Genomic DNA, 20,524 nt, shown 5'->3' with positions numbered 1-20,524 from the left:
GTGTAACGCCCAGGAGGTTAAAGCCCCGTTTTACACCTATGCACAGCTAGTGGAGTGATTGGGCACAAAAAACTATTTGAGCCAGGAGTTTGCATGTTTATTTGTTTTTAAAATTTAAAGTGAACTTTAATTTGCAAAGGGATCATTTTAAAACCAAACTAAAGTAAAAAATAAATAAAATTCAAGGATTGTATTGTGCCATACATGTTCATGCTGTTATGCAAGGTAAACAATATATATTTTAAATATAATGTTTATATATAAATAAATATATGTTTAGCATTTTTATTGTTGGTAGATCATTTTGACTTGGTCATTTTAAAAGTAGCTCGCAAACGAAAAAAGTGTGGGCACCCCTGATCCAAATCTTCTAAACAGGCCCAGGTTTTGCAGAGTGAGTATAAATAAATTGAGAAACTATATTGTCATTATATATACTGTATTAAGCTACAGAACATCATTTTGTAACATTTTTTGGTTTGTGGTGTGCCTCGCGATTTTTTCAACGTAAAAAATGTGCCCATGGCCCTACTAGGTTGTAAGCTCTTCGGGGCAGGGTTCTCTCCTCCTGTATCACTGTCTGTATTAGTCTGTCATTTGCAATCCCTATTTAATGTACAGTGCTGTGTAATATGTTGGCGCTATATAAATCCTGTGTAATAATAATAATAATAATAATAATAATATAAATAATAAAAAAGGTTGAAAAACACTGATCTATAGGAAGCATATGTTTTGTGATTACATGCAGGTCTCATTGGGTTATAGAGACACCTGCTGGAAGGAAGGGGGTATTACATCACATTCCATCAAGACCACAGCTGTGCTCATGCAGAATAATGAACTTTTGCTGTAAAAGCAGTACACTGCTGTGTATTTTTTCTAACAAATAGAAGGATGATGTATATACTAACAGTGAACACTGCATGCAAACAGATGTTTGTTATAAGCTTCCCATCATTTCTGAGCCATGCCAGCTGCTGATCTAAATTGAATATGTTTAGAAACAACCAATTAACATTTGCCAGTGCCATATCTATGGAATTCAAACAGCATGGGTTGCCCACACTATGTTACAACAGTGTATATACACTATGTTAAAAAATATATATATATATATATATATATATATAATGATCCTACATGTGTCTTGACCCTTTTAACTACTTATTTGTGCACTTACACTTTTGCACCCATAAATGTGTGAGCAACTATATATACATAAATCATTTTTGTAGCTTACCTACTTATCTAAGTATATTTTAGTATGTTAGAAAGTCTTACCTTTTATCTTTTAGGGTTTTAAGAACAAACCTAAGAGGATGGTTTATATGAAATCTGATCTGATAGATGTGGATCTGGTCAGAGGTAAGTAACATTATAGTGCAACTTATCAAAATGTAACTAGATTTTCTTCTCTCCAAGTAAAACTTGATACATGGCACAATAATCAGAATAGAAAAGCTTTTCTTTGCAGGTTGGTGCTTGAAGCAGTAAACAGAGAATTCCTTCCTTCTATTTTAACCTTTGGTCTCTCCAGTAAAATAAGTTTTCAGAAGAGACTGGTAGAAAGAAATGAAGAAACTCAGAGTGCATTATGCCAGAGATTTTATCAACTTGACCCTGGGTTTTTCTAACAGCGGATTTATTTTCTACAAATGATTTATTTTTCCACAAAGCCTTTGACAAGGCTCATATGCGTGGAGATTAAAAAACGTATTATGTGTGAGTGGGTAGGTAGATTTTACATAGGCTATAGTTTTGTTTCTGGTACAGTAAATAAAGTGCATAAAAAAATCCACATGAGTTCTCCCCAACATCTGGTACAGAGCCATTTATTGCATTTTTTCCCATTATGGGCTTTAAGAAAGTTACAAAACTGTGTAAGACATAATCTTTATCAGCCTTTTCCCAACCTTACCCTAAGTAGCCTCTCAAAATAATTTTTAAGTCTTGGGGAACCCCTGGAAAAATCAATTTATTTGTAAAAAGAATTATTTGCTTATAGTGTTGGCTATAATACCACCTTTATAGACCACTAAAAATAATAATAAATTGGCCCCATCAAGTGGAGTTGGCCCTAGACCTATGCAGGTATCATTAAATGAGTCAATCAGTCACAGTTCAAGGTACTCCTAGTAACTTCTCTGGGAATCTTGGAGTTTCATAGAAAGGGCTGCTCTATATACCCCATGGTTTCTGTTATTTACCGTATTTTTCGGACCATAAGACGCACTTTTTTTCCCCCAGAAGTGGGGGGAAAAAGTCCCTGCGTCTTATGGTCCAAATACAGCCTACACATATGCTGTTAAAAAAAAAATTTCTTACCGTGTTCCTCTCCTGTGTGTGTGTCTCCTTGATGCTGGCTGTGCAGCACGTGCCTGCTCCTGGCTGCAGTGCAGAATGAAACTGAAAGTAACAAGCCGGCATTCTGCACCAGGAAGCAAGCTGCTGATCCCTGCCTAACAGAGATCTCTGCCCTAACGGAGATCGTGCGTTTTATGGTCCGAAAAATACGGTACATACATAGAGAAATGTATACATATATATTTCTTTTTAGACTTTCAAGTTGATACATTGCTGCCATGTAAGAAGCCACATTATATTAACCCAGCAATTCTTAATGAAACCCCCGACTTTTCCCACTTTCAACACACAGATCAAGAAATTAGTCAACACAAATGCATGCCAAAGATTGAGGGATCTAAATTGTAAATAGGCAACAATTCTCAACATGTATCACATAGAACCTTGACGTGTTTAATGCTATGTTTGCTTAGTCATTTGCCGGAAAACCTCCAAGGTGCTATGTGATACTTGGCTTGTGCTGTTGTTGACTGATTTTTTTTCTTGAACTATGGAACTCAAAACTGGGAATACTATATAAGAAAATGTGTTTTATATATGTTTAGAAATGTGTTTTTCAGACAGTGACCATGTGAAGATACCAATAATAAAAAAGCTAAAACATTAACTAAAGGAGATGAAGAAGGTAGACTTTTAGATTAGATTTATATATGGACAATGAAGGCTGAGTAGAACAGCAGTACCTAAAACAGCAGAATCAAGTGGAACGGGGTGTTGCTAATGTCTACATGAATTAGACATTGACTTGTCCTAACAGCAGCAAGCAGACATGGTGGTGGGTGGACTTGGTTGGTTTCCTTAATAGAGTTCATTAAGCACTGAGTGTGTAGTCAACTTTCTGCTCTGATGTACAGTTCTAATGACAACTACACGGCCTGTGATGTCCAAAATTCAAACAGAGAAGTGTTAATCTGATTTGGGTTGCTCAGTATGAAACATTGACTCCATTGCAACACCATTCTTAATAGCCAGCAAAAGAGGGAATTACAGACAGATGAAAAGCAGTTGACTGAAGCATTTGTTCTATCCTGCTGCTATGATCATTATTGTAAAAGTTAGCATTTAGTAAAATCTCTTTAAAATAACTGAAAGGAGTTAAAGTAGAGTTAGTGAAACAGTTTTTCCTATGGGAAACAACCCCTGGTAAGGTAAATTCCCCTTCTTTTTACTTTACTTACTTTTTACTCACCCAAATTTTAATTTATAATGTTATAACAATCATAAAAAAATGGAAGTATATTTAAACAATGCAATTTATTTGTTTGGATTAGGGTGGTGATGGGTTCAAACTGTCAATTTTGAGTTGTCCTAGAACAAGTGCGTAGGGAAAATGTTATGCTTGTGATACTTACCTTGTCTTTAAAAGAGATTTCCTCTCAGTCCCTGTTGAGTCTACTGGAAAAAAAGCGAAGGGAATAGCCCAATAGCATACAAACGACAAAGAAACCTAACGGGTCTAGCTTCTCTCCCTATTCCTAATTTCTGCTGCCATTCATAACCACAAAGCTGTAGAAGTAGATCCTATGTATTGGGACCTATTGATCTAAACATGGTGGTGTGAGCACACGAAATGATGAAATACCTGGAGGCTAAACAGGACATAACCTAGGTTGCTGTGAAATGGTTGGCTTGGTCTAGAAAGTATTGTGATTGGGAAGGGACATTGACTTTGACTTTTGACATTGATTTATTAAAGCTCTCCAAGGCACTTTCAGCAGTACAGCTGGGTGATCCAGCAAACCTGAAATAGATTTCCTATTTGTTAGCAAATATTTTGAATCCTGGACAAAATCCATTCCAGGTTTGCTGGATCACCTAGCTTCACTGCTGAAAGTGTATTCTTTCCAGCCTTGGAGAGCTTTAATAAATCAGGCCCAGTGACATCTATTCTCAATAACTAGTATCCTTACAGATGTTTATGGATGACTATGGACATATTTCGGATCCTCTAGCGGCTTACTGTATAGGCAGCCATATTCTCTCTGTGAAGGATTCTATGCCATTGACTTTTCCTTAAATTCACTTGGAGCTACTCTTGCTAGCACCATTTTTATTTTTTGTGCCTATTTTTGTGTCCTCTGTACTGCATTGAGTTGTGCAGCAAATTTATGTAGTGAATAGGGGACCCAGCTGGATTTCTAGTGCTCCCAACTGCACTTTTGTTGGTGTCTGTGATGTCTTTCCCAGGTTCTGACATAGGGCAGCAGTGAGCGGTACTAATTTTGAGACCTTATTTTGGTAGCATGTTAAGATTAGGTAATTTAATATATAAGGTCTAAGTGATCCCGGGGTAATGGCACCTTGTTCAGCTATTTTGGCATACTATTTTCTAATGTGCCACCCTGCATTAAGTGGGATGTTAGGGTTTCCTTATTTCTAGTGTGACAATATCCCATAAAATTCCACAAGAGCTTCCTAGGACAGAATGGTATGTGAGATGACAGACAGTATGGGCTGTATATAATTTAAGTGTCATCTCTGACAGTGTTTCTGAGCAACTGGCTTTGGATCTAATGCTATGTTCCCACTGGCCATATGGTTGCAGCGCATTTTCTGCTTCCTCATTGCAGGGAACTTCTGCCTCTGGGAAGATGCTACATGTAGCTTATCCGGGTGGCAGCCCTCTAGAGAATGAATAGGGGCAGAAGTAAACAGTAATAGTACTGCTCACTGGTGCTAGCTGTAATTCAAGAGCTAATGATGCAGTACAAGCAACCAAGCAGCTGGCAAAGTGCAGCCACCAAGGGCCACATTGGATCGCTTGATCCCAAGTCAGGTCCGAACCTGGCCTAAAGGGTCAGTGTGGATATTGGGAGTGTGACTCCTGTTCTGTTATTGTTTTGTCTTTATTGAATGAATATATTGTTTGATGTTGTCATACTATTTCTCGTTTTTGTTTTTGTTTTTTTTTCTAAAAATAAATGAAAACATAATACTTTTTTTAATACCCATTATTTTTTAATACCCATTATATTTTCACTAAATTAAATTTCCTTATTGCTACTTAGGGACCAATTTATTAAACTAAGGTAAATACAGGGGTATTTTATTACTGTACTTTGTGGTGTTGTCACTGATATTCTCCATTCATTTATCATGGTAATAATTACATTCTGATAAATGAAAGGGCAGCAGCGGATTGTAGTAATAAAAGAAGCCACTTAATAACATTCTTGAATGGCTTCTGTGGCAGTTCCAACCTGGCAGGAACTCAACAATAATAGTGCAGTATTTGACGGGAGGATTGGGGTGAGCATACAATTGATATTTAGATTTGTATCAGCATCCTTATGGTTGTACTAATGCAATACCTTTTAGCCAGTGCTAACACCAGATGCTGATTTATCAGTATGCATACCCTTTCTGCATCTTTAAAGCATATCAATAAAGCATATTGAGCTAACATTATTGCTATTTTATTTTTTAGCTGTTACTTAAAAATGAAAATAATGCAGCAAACAAATACACATTGCTCCATTATCACAGCTTTATGAATAAGCCTGTATGTAGTTTAAACATTTATTATGCATTTCTTCATCTGACAGGTATACTTCTGCTTTTCTTTTTGTAAAAAGGCTAAATGCATATGTTATTTATGGTCACTATACAGTTTCATTGGATTCAGTAGAACTTCTTTGTTGTTATTTCATTTGTGTGATAAAAACAAGTTTTATACAAATATAAACTGACAGATGGTTGAAGGATTATTATAGGAAAAGCTCTGGAGAAAGACTGTATTGTGTATTCTATTGGTATGCAAGAAGGAAGATTGTTTGGCTGTCTAGTGTTGAATACATAAAAATATATCTGTTTGAAATCAATGGTGATTTACTGCATGGACTTTTTTGAAGCAACATTGCAATCCAATTCCTTCATTTATTATGTTTTATCTATTTATCATTATTTTGACATCATGACTTCTTTTACTTACCTGGGATATAAATAGTATAAATTAATCATTTATTTTTACCGATTTCAGGATCAACATTTGCCAAAGCTAAACCTGAAAGCCCGTGGACATCTCTTACTCGGAAAGGTCTTGTAAGAGTGGTGTTATTTCCATTGTTCAGCAGATGGTGGATTAGAGTTACCGGCCCTGGAGTTTTTACATGGCTTTTGGCGCTTTACATTATGCAAGGTAATGGTTTCAGTCTAGAATCTAGTTTGCATCATGGACATTTATACATTATATCAGATGTATGACTGTAACCTTTAGAGTCAATTCCCACCATAAACAGATGGGTTATTTATTGCAGGCGAAGTTCCTATATACATCTTCTGCAATAAAGTACTTACCTGTTCACATTTTCTCACTATTTGAGTTCTACTTCATTGCATGAACAAATAAACACTGGTTTAAGTGCAATACAACCTACAAAGGCCTGCAGTAGGGGCATGAGCTAAGGCAAAATATGGCACAATACAGCAGTTTAAGTTTGATAAGGATCATATAAGAGATGCTTTCACAATTACAATGTCTATACTAGCATGGTCTTCCCCATGAGACAAAATGCTTATAAAGTGGAAGTAAACCCAGGAGTACTCACCCATCCACGTTCCATCGCTGGGCACTGCCATCTTCCTTCTTTTTTTCTTACTGAAAATGATCTTCATGCTGGGATGATGCGGGTGCACTGTAGTTCATTCATTCCCAGCATGCGGAAGGCAAACTGCGATTGCTGGATTTCCCTGGCAACCAACGCTGGGCTGTGCATGTGCAGTTTAGCAAAATACCAGTTTATACTTGGATGGCACCTGGTGGCATGTCATGGAACTGAATTTTTCTCTTTAACACTTTGGCCCTGATTTAATAAAGCTCTACAAGGTTGGAGAAGATCCACCTTCCACTTTTTCGTTACTGAAGCTGGGTGATTCAGAAAACCTGGAATGGACGTATTCCAGGTTTGCTGGATCACCCAGCTTCACTGATGAAAGTGTATCTTCTCCAGCCTTGGAGAAACCGTACTGGTGGGCAACAATAATGCACAATGCATTTACAAGAAAATGACCAATAATAACCAACCCAAAAGTACAAAATACTTTATTCAATTTCCATAAGAAAGATAAACAGACTGAGCCCATGTGATTTTAAGTGTTTCCCCTTTTAACTGTATGCTTTAAAAAGAACACACCATGGATGTATTTTTACAAATGTACAAATTATTATTGGCATTTCAATTGATTACTGCTTTGAATATTAGAAGTGTTGGTTGCATTTTGTGCCCTGGGTTTATACTCCAGCCTTACTTTTCCTGTTTTCTTCAGGTAAATGTAGGTTTATATTCAGACTTAAAGCCAAACACCGATTGATATAAAAGACACAAAAAACACAGCTTTGTATCGTTATTACATTAAAAAATAAACTTGATGTCCAGTCAAAGGATGGGGGGGGGGATTGATTGTAAGCCGTATTTCCTGCAGAGGACGTACATCATGAATAAATGTATATGTATTTTGTATTCGTACTTGAATCTTTATATAGCTTGCTAGTGTGTTATTGACAAAACAATCATACTAGTGCCAAAAAAAGCATGGTTACCAGTGACAGTCCTGAAAGTTCCATGTTCAAAAACAAATAAAAAAAAATCAACTAACGTTTTTCCAAAATGACAGGTTCCCTTTAGATTTCTTCTTTTCTTTTTGTTCATTCAACTTTATACTTTGGTAGCATGTGTTTTTATTACCTTTTTATGTGTGTTTTATTAAATAACAGAACAAGATACAAAAAGTGCACAGGAATTCAGCATGACTCTTTGCAATCACCAAGTAGAGTTTTAGGTATGTTTTGATACATAGAACTGGGCATTTAGAAAGTGAGGTGCAACAAACAAAAAGCCACTGGGATATATAAAATGTTATCTACCCTATTAAAGTAATACCATCTAAATGGGACTTCTTATGGATAACATCTCTGAACATATCCTCCCTACAATTGTATGCTGCTTTAATGTACAGCGCTGCGTAATTTGTTGGCAATCTATTAATACTGGTTGTTAATAAAAATAATAACATAAAAAATATTAAAACATTTTAACAAAATATAAATAAATGTAAATGATTTTGGGGTCGAAATTAGACTGTACTCTATATTTTGTTGCAATGTTCTGTATGCAATGAAGGATCAGAGAGAACATGAGCACTTTCTTCTTTTTTACTCTTTATTATATATATATAACTATAAATATATAACTATACCATTTATATCCAAATAAGTACCTTGTTAGAATGTACCTACATGAACCTTCAAGGAGAGCAAAAACCTTCATAAATCCAGATGGATTATTCATTTTAATTTCAATAAATTATACCCATTCTAGAATTTTAAAATGGTGAAGTATCCGTAGATAAAATTTTAAAATAAAGAAGTATCCTTAAATGAACAGCTTGTTGTAATGTGTTTCATGAACTAAATCCAGGTAATTAGGCAGGTAAATCATTCAGATAAATGTTATATGTCACAGTGTGTCCAGTTCCCAGGTGTCACTACATGGTGCAGTACACAGGGACCTCCACCAGTAAAAGTTTTTATATGGCAGGCTGGACAAAGGGATTGGAAACTCCAAGAAACACCATGTGGCGCCCAAATAATCAAAAGCTTAAAGGATGATGTATTTAAGTATGTTTGATTTTTTCTCAGAACATTCTAGAGTATGTCACCATTATGCTTTTCACTGTATACATGAAACCAATTGGGAGAAGCTGGAAAACTGTTTCCCATTGATGATATCTCTTTTTAATGACCTCTTCCATTTTTAGAAGAATAACCTGGAGATTTGTCTTAGGAAAGTCATCTAATGTGGTTGCTAACTGTCACAAACACATTAATGACTAAGATTAAAAATAAGCCTCTATTACATTTTCTTTGTAGTCTACAAAGAAGAGAGCAGAAAATGTTGAATTCCCACAAGGCCCTTTAGTGTGTTGAAAAGAAAGGCAGTAAGGGAAATAATGCTTTGTATGTCTTGACCGAATTAGGTCATGTTCAAGGAAACAGATTTTATCTAATAATATTCACTTGTCTTTTGATAAAATGATTGATGTGAACAGAGAGCCGCGTGAGTGTTGGCAATTGTAAACCACAGGCTTAAACAATACCTAAATTGGTTTAATAGATATTTTACAAAATAGCACACCAGACTGAACAAGGACAATTTTAATTACATAGTTCTGCCTATTACTTTTTTTTGTTGGTTGCCCTTTACTAATCCTTACATACCCTTGAGATAATACAGTATAGGCTGGCATGCCAAGTGAAAAAGAAAATAAAGCACCTACATAGAGGAGGAAGGTTGAAAAAATAAAGGAGTAGAAGACAGAAAGGAACAGGGGATCCAAAGTAAGGGGGATGAGGCAGAAGGACACAACTGCCCTACAGACTTTCTCCTGTCTCTCGGTATTGGTAAATCCAGAAAGAAAGCATAGAGTAGGGATTGGCCGAAACATTACATGAATTTATAAATACGCACTGAAATGCTAAAAGGGATTAAATGTGTCAATTTTTTGTTTGGATGTTCAAAGAAAGCTTTGGTGTTTTAGAGAGATTAACATTTCTACGTCGAAGTAGAGTAATGAATGTCCAAAATATGTCCTTCCGATCACAACTTGGGCCCATGGTATGTGGGGGTGCGAAGAAAAAAATATGTTTGTCTAAAAATGCTAGACCCATAAATCTAATGTTTAAAAAGGAATATTTCTAAACACCCTAACAGTTTCGTGTTGCCTCAGAACCATACTGATGGTTGATGTTCATTATCTATTTATAAACCAGCTTTAATGATCATTATGATAATTATAGTTATGAGATTAATACTAACACATTGGATTAAAAAACTCTCTTCCTACTGTATCTGAAGTTATTTCTCATTTCATAGAACATTTTAATAATGAACTGATATATTTGCATAATGAGTCAACTACTGACCGTGTCCTCTTAATGGATCACTGGAAACCCTTCCTGAATTGGTTACTTGTTCTAGAGGCTAATAGGGTACTTGATATTGCCAAAAAGCATAGAAATTGATTTATTGAGTTTTTATGTTCTGTAGGTCTTACTTAAAGGGTTTACATGCCTATTTTGATTTTTTTTCAATACAATCCTACAAAACCACAAAATAAAGGGTTCGATTCAGATAATCTTTTATTCAAAATCTAACTTTAGAAGATGATGATCTATTATGATTCTTGGGTGCCAAGAGTGATCTAGCTTGCCTGTTTAGTTTGGCAATCATTCATCTTTAAGCTTGTGTACAGAAGTCTCAAGACAATAACTGGTTAAGATTATGCACAGAACCGTACTTTACTGGTAGTCAGATGACATATCCCTAAGGTCCTAGTGGTCATATTTGTAGTCAGTACAGTGGGCTGCCAAACTGTGAATTAGTGTATGATTGCTGTATATATGGAATCATAGATTGTGGTGTTGTTCAGCAGGATGAATTGTTTGCCAGAAGTCCATGGTTTATAATGACTTTTATCTTGTGTTCCAGTATTTACCAAAAAGGTGACCCTTTTTTCTTCTGTTCTTGACCAAGTAGCAATTTTAGATTTAGATGTATTTCTCAAATTCAGTCCCATGGATAATGATAACCAGCACAAACAGAGAAAGTGAGCCCTTTTTGCGGGTACAGAGACGACAGTAAAAACATAGAAAAACCTAACAAAAGGTTCCAGCCCTTTAGTACTTTATCCAAACATTCCCCCAACATTGCTTTAGATAAACTTGAAATGTTAGTTTCCTGCTACTAAAATAGTGTAAGAGAAAGCCTAATCTTAAAAAATTTACCAAATGCTACTACTGGCAGTTATATAAAAATGACTGTAATACCAGTTTAGTTGGTACATTAAGTCATTGACCCAGGACAGCTATGGAGACCAGCTTTTCTATATTCATTTTGTACATTGTTTTTGGTCAGTGACTCAAAGTGTTTAGGACTCGGCCAAGCAAATAGCGTTTTTAGATAATGTTCGTCAATGACAGCCTACTGGTTTATCATAATACAGGTATCCATCCCATTTTGCTATTATCTTTAGGTCCCATGGAGCACATAAAGGACCAATATATAAAGATACAGTCCCCCAATTAAGCCGGACCATATTCTCTATAACAGCTGGTTATTTGGCTGGTGTTACCTGAAGAAGTGAGTACGGGAGTCTGTGGGTAAATATATCCATTTGCTGGGACAAAAAGTCACAAATTAATCAGAAGTCACCACTCAGACCCAATCCAATTCACCTACAGTGCAATTTCTTCATAACATGGTCAACTGCAGGTCATATGCGCTGGGCAGGACAAAAATAATAGGGAGCATGAATTTATGCAAGTTGGTTGTGAAACAAGTTTTCTTTCTTGTTATGAAAAAAATTTGGCCAAAGGGTGGCAATATATTTGTAATTTCAACGTGCCTTCCCAGGATACATATCATATAAACTATTATATTTCAAAGGTGATATTGGATAGAAATCTGTCTTGGTAGCAGATTGTGATCAGTGATTCATAGTTTTAGTGGTATTTGGATTTTAGTTTTTAGACCAGTACTGAAAGTAGAGTAATACAATCCAACGAAAAATGCTTACCATTTACTGTCTAAGCTATACACAATGGTTAAATAGCTCAAACCCAGAGGTTATCACAACTATAATTAAGATAAACATTGCTTTGTTAACTTATAGTAGTCTTTAGTCTGCAATTTATCTATACAGTAGAAAGTCTACATGTCAGGGGCAAAATGGAGGATTAAATGGATCCATCTGGATGTTCTGATTTTTATACTTAGTTTACTGGTATTGCATGGGTTGATCTTGGCTAAGCTCATGCAAGGGTTCATTTCTTCTTTCTGCAGGTCCAGATCTGTTTCTTTGCACATACGTACAGCTGTTTATTTACACATATTTCCCTAGAGTAAAAAAGCACTATAGAATTCATTTTAATGGCTGCTGGCATGGAACTTTTGGTTTAGACAAATACATGGTGTAGCATAACATGTAATTTTGATTTCTTTTCCACTGACATACAATTGTGTTTTATTTTGAGCATACAAATCCCATCTGAACCGTTAATTTTATACCTCATTCACATAAACTATTAGAGGGCATAGAAGGTTTAAAACAACGTAAGACACATTTTAAAATATAGGGACAGCCTTTCTATCTGCTTTATCAATAATTTGGGTATCTGGAACGTTTAAATAAAAATACTCCACCGCCACCTTTACCCCCCTTGTCTTTTGGTTTACCCTTCACTCCCATGAGCCTGGGACACCTAATAATTAGATCCAGACATAACTTCATAACTTTTGTATTGTCCTAAACAGTACAAGGGTTGGGATTTGTGCCCAAAGGCAAATGGAGCTTGTTTTTAGGTACATTAGGCATACATATAGAATCAGTTTGGGGCACTTTAGAGATTATTTACATTCATTCATAGGTGAATTCGACCTCATTATGTCTATAGTTGTATGCTTGATCACCCATAGTCTACTTTCTGTAGTCCTGGAGAACTTCATTAAACTGGGCCCAGGTGGACTTTTTATTGCAGGTATATGTAATCTGTCAATTCTGATCTGGTCCCAAAAAATATTGTTTGCTTGCTGTTCCAATCCTCAGACTCAGAATGAGTGTTCCGCTCAGGTGGTCAGGTTATTGATACACATGTTGCCATGCAATTAGCTGCATGCTTTTTTCTAGTATGTGACTAACTACTGAAAAGTACTAAAACCAAAATATCATTTTTATCCAGGCAAATAGCATTATTTAGAATGAATTCAGCAATGGCAACTTGCAGTCTCCCATTGGTAGGTACACTACGTTCCTTTGCTCTGGACCAAGTAATATATTAATCAGGGACATTGAGTGGACACAGGACACAAATGGTATTAGGGTCCGATACATCCACAGTGTCTCCTTTAAGAAGAGCCAATCATAACCCATATTAGCTGTTAGTGTGTGTATATATATATATATATATATATATCTATATATATCCAGGTAGTCCCGAGTTAGGGACATCTGACATACGGATGACTCCTAGATATGAATGGGGCTTCCCTGCTTGTTTATGTGCAGGACAGAAGCTTGAGGAGCGGTTTGCGTGACTTGCAAAAGAAATCTTTTGCTCTTCTGTAACATCTTGTAACTCTTTAATGACCAAGACAAACTCTGCAGCTGTTTATTTTTGCATATCAAATCACAACTTGCTTCAAAAGGTAATGAATGTCTAGGCTCCATAAAGTTTTATTTTTTTTTTAGCTTTGTTTGTGATTAAATCACAGTGAGGATTTTTTACAGTAATTGATGACATGCTGCCTAATAATAATAATATGTTGAATATATGCATTTATTAAAATAATGTGCCTGTTCCTACTTACATACAAATTCAACTTAAGAACAAACCTATAGTCCCTATTTCGTATGTAACCCGGGGACTACCTGTATACAGGTAACACACACCATATACGCATTTAAAATATACTTATTCATGTCTATTGGACCCCACATCATTTCATTCATTTCATTATCTGCACTCTTTGGAAGTAGACAGCAATTTTTATTTTTTAACTTTAAGCCGACGAGGAAAAAGAAGGTTTAAATGTCAATAATGAAAAAATAACACATTTGTCATTATTCACTAATGCCCCAGCATTATTAATTTGTTCCTTCATTTTGTTGAATACGTCATGCTGTTTAAGTTCTTACTCAAAGTTTTTTTCTTTTCTTTTTTGTTAGAACATAATAGGGAGTTGTCTTAGGTAGCTGTCTGTTTCTGGAACAGCTTCCAGTTCCAAGTGACTTTTAGCAGCAATCTCTCCAATGATATCATGTCAAAGATTGCTACAGTTCTTCTTCAAACCTACTTTTTGTCTGTAGACAAAATATTACTAAAACACTTTATTTTGAATGAATGAGCACCAGTCTGCTCTATGAAGGGGCCGGGGGGGGAGGGGGGGGGACAAGTGAGTGGCACACCGCTGCTCTCTCCTCCCTTCACTTGCATTGAGGTTGTTCGTCTTCTGTCGTTCATGGATATGCCAGGAAAGATCCATGAACGGCGTCGGAGGGGCTCTGGACATGTCATATTCTCATCCGAGACGAGTCCTGTGGCTTGTATCGGCCAAGAATCGTCTGATGTGTGTACATAGCCTATTTTAATTGATAAGTTAAATAGGTCAACACTAGATGATACATCAATGTCAATGGTGTAGCTGCATATCTATAGGCTCCAGTGCAACATTTTTGACGGTCTCCCTCTCCACCAATTAGGACACAATGCCCCTGATTCATCAATAAAATCCGCGCTCGCTGGAAGCGCGGAAGTACGCGCGGCCAGCGAGCGCGGTTTACCGCGGTCCGGACTCAAGTGTGCTCGTACACTCGCCTCCTCACTGCCAGCGGGATTCCTGCCTTCATAATAAGCAATAGGGGGCGCGAATCTGCCAATTAAGGCGATTAGATTTCAGCTGCGATTTCGGATCACGAATACGAATGCGCGAGCGATCATCCGATTCTGCTTGATGAATCAGGGGCAATACCTCTCCTCTCTAATAATCCCTGGGTTTGCTCTCTCTTTTTAAGTGATACTTTGGTTGAGTGCATTTGTGAAATAGACAAACCTAAAAAACTACTGGATTTTTATAGTATACTGTATATATTTAAATAGAAACCAATCTGAATATAAACTGGGGTTTTTATGTTTACCTAAAAATACAGAAAATGCTTTCACTTGAGTATAAACCTAGGCCACAAAATGCAGTCTTCACTGCTAACTTTAACTCAGTAATCAATATGCCAATGAAATTACTTTGAATAAATACATTCATTGTGTTTTATTTTTCAAACATTTATATGAAAGGACTCAGTCTATATATTGTTTTACAGTTTAAAATATTTTGTACATCTGAGTTGTTTAGCATCGGTCACTGAATGACCTTTTGTGCATTATTGTTGGATGATGCTGTGTCCTCATGTAAAGTGTGAAACAAACGGCAGCAAGAGTTTGTTACACACTTAACATGCGAACACAGTGCCATCTACTGGTGTGACGTGCACATAACTTGAGATTCTTTTTCCAATAGCATTTTGTCAGTCCGGGATTTTGTATCCAGAACTTGTTTTGGTCTGTTCAGCATTAATATTTGTAGTTCAAATCACTTAATTCAAAAGCTATGGTATGTGAACATCTAGAAAAAACTATTGTGCCTAAACAAGATGTGCACATCAACTGCACTGAAATATACAAAGGACCACATGCTGTGCATTTTCTAATAATAATAAGAATTCACAATTTACAAAACAGCCGGGTGTAGCAACATTCAAAACCATACATATACAAGACAAATGTAAATAGCTATTATTTGGTTTACAAATCTTGTGTTAACTGTAGACCTCTTTTAGTATTACATTACATATAAACATAATATTTTTTGATACAAATCTGCTGTAGGCAGTTGACATCTCCTTTTTTTCAGTTTTTAGCATTCTAGTACATCCCACACACTTGGCTGCCACTGTCTCTTCTGGGCTGAGATATAATTTCTTATTTTTTTATGCTCTATATTCTGCCAAAATCTCACTATATGTTTTATATATAGCTGATGCACTGTTTTCAAGTGTATTTATATTTACTGTATCTTGACTTTTAATTTTACAGTGATCTCATTAGTGCTGTATTGCTTGGTGCCTGTGGCAAGTTTAGGTGATCAGGTTGGACCAATGTGCCTAATGCTGCTCCTAGGAACGGTTCATTGTCAGATTGTATCTACAAAGACCAGTAGGGTATCTGGATCAAACAGAGGAAAGAGGCAGAGGTAACAACTTTTTTTCCTTGCTGACTGGTCACGTGGGTTTTTGTGTTTCATAGAATGAATATATATTCAATATACTTCTATCCTGTTTGTATGTTACTGGTGGGAATGTGAGGTTGTAGGAGAGCATAGCAGGCTCAACTGTTAAGTACCATACATTTCTACCTGGACCTGGCTTTCAGAAATATGTCAACATGTTAGAGAAAGTAGGACGCCGTATGAATATTTGAAGTATACAAAAACCCCAAAACATTTCTTACCTTTTTTTTTGCTTGGTAATTTAACTCCTAATTTAACTGGTAATTTAACTCATCCTGTCCTAGGGTGACAGCTATCACCCACTGGGCCTGATTTAATAAAGTTCTCCAAGGCTGAAGAGAATATACTTTCATCAGTGAAGCTGGGTGATTCAGCAAACCTAGTATGAATCTCGGATCCATTTCGAGATTCATTTCAGGTTTGCTGGATAACCCAGCTTTACTGATGAAAGTGTATTCTTCCCAGCCTTGAAGAGCTTTAATAAATCAGGCCCAATGTATCTATAAAGAGGACACATTTTCCCCTTAGGATGGAACTTTTTTTTAGGATTATAGAAGACATCCCACTGCAATCTTTTTAACATAAGAAGAGGTGGTCTGTAGTCCACAGGAACTTGGGAAAAGATTCACCAAAATGTTTGCAGTGGTGTATTTATTAGCCCCAAAAGGAGCCTACAACAGATTTCCCTATACCTAAATTTAGGGGGCTTTATACCATTTCTATCTATCCTTCGTGAAAACATTTATAAAGCTGCCATGTTAAGCTACGTACACACTTCCAATTATTATCGTTGGTAAACGAACGACGATTGGTATCCTGCACGATATCTGCGAATGATCGTATAGCACCGATCCTGTACATACAGATAACGACACGATCGTTCACAGATATTGTACACACGATAGATGCGATCATTTGAACGATACAGGAAGTGACGTGCACCACAGGAAGTGAGCGAACGTTCGTTCACCGCGCATGCTCAGACCATGGACGATCAATGAACGACCGTACACACGATAGATGGTCAACGATCGTCGTCCAATCCGATCCGCCGGTCCGGTCGTTCATTTCCAACGACTATCCTCGTTCGTCGGCATCGTTGGTTACTTTTTTTACGAACGATTTTTGCCCAATCGATCGTTTGTCGTTCGTTCGTCGTTCATTTCCAACGATAAAAATTGGAAGTGTGTACGCAGCTTTAGTGTGCTTATCATTCTGGGCTTAAAGCTAATAAAAAAACAAAATGACCCTTGCAGTGGCCCCTCTCAAACTGCAAAGGTTACATGTAGCAATGTTTTCCTTATCTCTCACTCCTTCCTCCCAGCTGCATGGCCAGTCCCCTTAAAATGGAACTATACCTACATAAACAAAATTGTGACCTGGCAGAGGTAGGCAATGACCCTTCTGTGATAAAATTACAGAGAGCTTCCTGACTGTAACTCTGTACTTATACTCACCTGTCCTCGATCCGTCGCAGGGCCTGCTTTCGTCACTCCTTCTTCTGGATTCGTGATCTTTGGCCATCTTAATTGGCCAGGCTGAGAGGATGAATGTACAGTAGCTCATTTAGTCCTGAAGATGCCAAGGTACCCAGCATATCCCAGCATCCTATGATGAGCTGGGTATGTGCAATAGAATAAAATGTTCAAATTTGGAAGAAATAAAGGTCATGGCATTTTACACATCTTCTGACCATACACTATGCTGCTGTATTTGCTAACCATGAACTGTTGTTGACAGTCCCACTAGCAATCTCTGCTATAGCAAGATACACAAATGCTGTGCTGTTACTGAAGACAACCTAAACTCTAAGTTATTTCTTAGTGAATTTGCCTCCTGATTGGAGACATGTTCCTTAGTAAACCTAGAAGTGAGTAATCTAAACTTATGACTTCCCAGAACCTTGGAAACTGATGAGATTGTGGAGGAGTCTCTATGTTACAACACACAGGGATCAAGAATGTACGTATGACTTTTACTTCCCATAATTACTACATAAAGCTGCATTTCAAGAAACACAAGGCATTTATTTGATTTTAGACCTAGTTGTGATTATTTCATTTGCTTTTCTGCAGAAGGTTTCAGAAATGTCCAAGCGCTGATGACAAAAAAGAATTCACCAGACCATTCAAGACATCGTCTTCCTGTAATCCACTTAAGTCCTTCCTGTCTGAAAGGTGAGGCTGCTATATTTTGCATGTTATTTGCATAGGCTTTCAAAGGTTTGTTTGCAGGAAATTACTATTTTAACCAACTGGGAAAAGTTTAAAATTTTCAGTAAGATTACTTACTAAAAAGAAACCTTTTTACCGTTCATATTTGGGAGCAGTTTCCAAAACTTTGGAAAGAAAACCTTTTTTTAGACCAATGCCGTTATCACTAGGTCTTTGTGCTTCTGTTTGCATGTAGGCAGATCACACCTAGTTTGTGTGTGTGTGTGTGTATCTGTATGTTTTTTTTTGGGGGGGGGGTGGCCTGGTACGTAGCCTAACTAAACAAAGGAAATTAGTAGTATCCACATGGAATGCTGGGTCCCCATAATTAAAGCAACTGAAATCCACTGAACAAAATGAGGTGGGTCAGAAACGGTAAGCTGGGGGAAGTAAGGGCTAAATGATGTTGGACACCCTCCACCTATGAAATGAGACAGGCACTATTTTACTTGCCGGAGCTTTTTTGTGTGAAAAGCTAACCATGTGCAGTAAAATCATAAGTAATATCAGTACAGTAGAGGAGCCTAGACAGCTGTGCCATGTGGAAGATTTAGCTTAAAAAAGTCAGGCAACCCATCAGGATCCTTCGGTTTTGGGAAGTAAACCATCAACCAGCTTCATCTTGAGTTACTTTACTTTATCTTTGCAACCTCCCGCTTTTATTACAGAGCAGTAATTGAAGTGGCAATCAGTAATGTATTCTGGTTTATGAACTTCAAGTTAGAGTCCCACTTGGTGGACAGGAGAGTACGATCAGGGCTGCAGTTTTATTTATACAGGGACCTTGCGTTTCCTTCTCCTAATTTAACATCAGCTTTTTTCCATGGCCAACTTAATTTTCCAGTGCTATAAATTGTTCCCACATTGTATTTCCTGTCCTTGCTACAGTTTAAGAGAGAGATGTAACTGATGCAGAAAAGTGCTTAAAATGGTTGAACATAATGTACACATAAACATTAGTTTGGCAGTCGTGTTTTTAAGTTAGGATAATTCATTAGTAATTTTCTTTCTGTTTTTACGAGATAAGAATATTAGTAGGGGTCTCATCTCTAAACATAGACTACAATTTAAAAAGATGAAAAAACATTACTAATAGACTATCGGTTGAAAAAAAATGATTGGAAGCCAGAATATTAACACTTGACTTCTATCTGTTCTAAAAGCATGCTACCCCCCAAATTGACCTTAGATTGTTGTAAAGACATAAGACTATGGTAGAGGCATTAATTAGATTGTGAGCACCTTTGAGTGATAGTGACAGGACAATAGACTTTGTGAAGCGCTGCTTATTTTTGTCAGCACTATATAAATATTAGTTAATAATATTCTATGACCAAGATCTTGCTCTGTAAGGTCCATTCCATGTTATCAGATAGAGTTCCGTTGGGTGGGATATTTTTGAATAGTTTACTGTCTTACATTCTTGTGCTCCTTGAAAACAAACTTTAGCGGTATGGCACTAATGATCGGAATTCTTCATTTAAAGAACTGGGGAACAAAATCATTCCTCATTTTTAAATTTGCAAAAAAAAAAAAAAAAAGTACCTAAGAGTTGTTTATTATCAAAGATTTGAAACCGACCACTGTGTTTTCATAATTCTCTGCTTATATAAATAGGTTTTATTGCTGTTAGGACATTTTTAAAGGCAATTTTTCCTGGAAATTTTGCATAATCACATTCACTGTTAAACTGTGCCTTAGGTAGCATAGATACATTTTCTGATTTGCATAAAGAATCATTTGCTTAAATGGTAAATTTGACTAAGCTTTATTTCCCACATAGAATGCTCCATAAAACCTGTCAATTTATTTGTGAACGTTCTCAGTAATTAATCAAAGATGTTTACAGTAAAACTCCCACAGATAGTATAATTTCTGCATTTTTGGAAATGAAAGCAGCAGATTAGGTAATGGATTTTCAGCTGGTATACCACATGTTATTTTTGTCTTCCTTTTACCAAGGTTTGAAGAAACTGCGTTTCAACCACAATTTGACTATCTGTAAAATGTATTATTCATCATAATGCTGAGATTTATTTGACTGTTTGATGGCTGTGTCTGAGAAACATGCAGAGTAAATCGGGAACAATTTTATAGACTGCCACTTAC

At 36.6% G+C, this 20,524-nt stretch overlaps 1 protein-coding gene across 9 annotated transcripts in view; it reads left to right on the top strand.

Moving 5' to 3' along the window:
- Positions 1-20,524, top strand: part of PHTF1 (putative homeodomain transcription factor 1) — a 72,047-nt gene that overhangs the window by 6,976 nt on the left and 44,547 nt on the right. For 6 of the 9 annotated variants that reach the window (XR_011922680.1, XM_072425877.1, XM_072425894.1 and 3 more), the window contains 5 exons: positions 1,299-1,368; positions 6,347-6,505; positions 16,010-16,166; positions 18,102-18,164; positions 18,278-18,379. Coding sequence is in view for 8 of the 9 variants with exons in the window: in XM_072425877.1 (XP_072281978.1) it covers positions 1,299-1,368; positions 6,347-6,505; positions 16,010-16,166; positions 18,102-18,164; positions 18,278-18,379 (551 nt within the window). In the remaining variant the exon portion in view is untranslated. Of the gene's footprint in view, positions 1-335; positions 395-1,298; positions 1,369-6,346; positions 6,506-8,080; positions 8,146-16,009; positions 16,167-18,101; positions 18,165-18,277; positions 18,380-20,524 lie in introns of those variants that run through there. The other 3 variants (XM_072425908.1, XM_072425924.1, XM_072425886.1) reach the window with 3 other exon arrangements.

The sequence above is a fragment of the Pyxicephalus adspersus genome, chromosome 1 (assembly GCF_032062135.1).
Source record: "Pyxicephalus adspersus chromosome 1, UCB_Pads_2.0, whole genome shotgun sequence".
Lineage (NCBI taxonomy): Eukaryota > Metazoa > Chordata > Amphibia > Anura > Pyxicephalidae > Pyxicephalus > Pyxicephalus adspersus.
The sequence above is the reverse complement of the archived record's forward strand: the minus strand, read 5'-3'. Positions and strand labels throughout refer to the sequence as shown.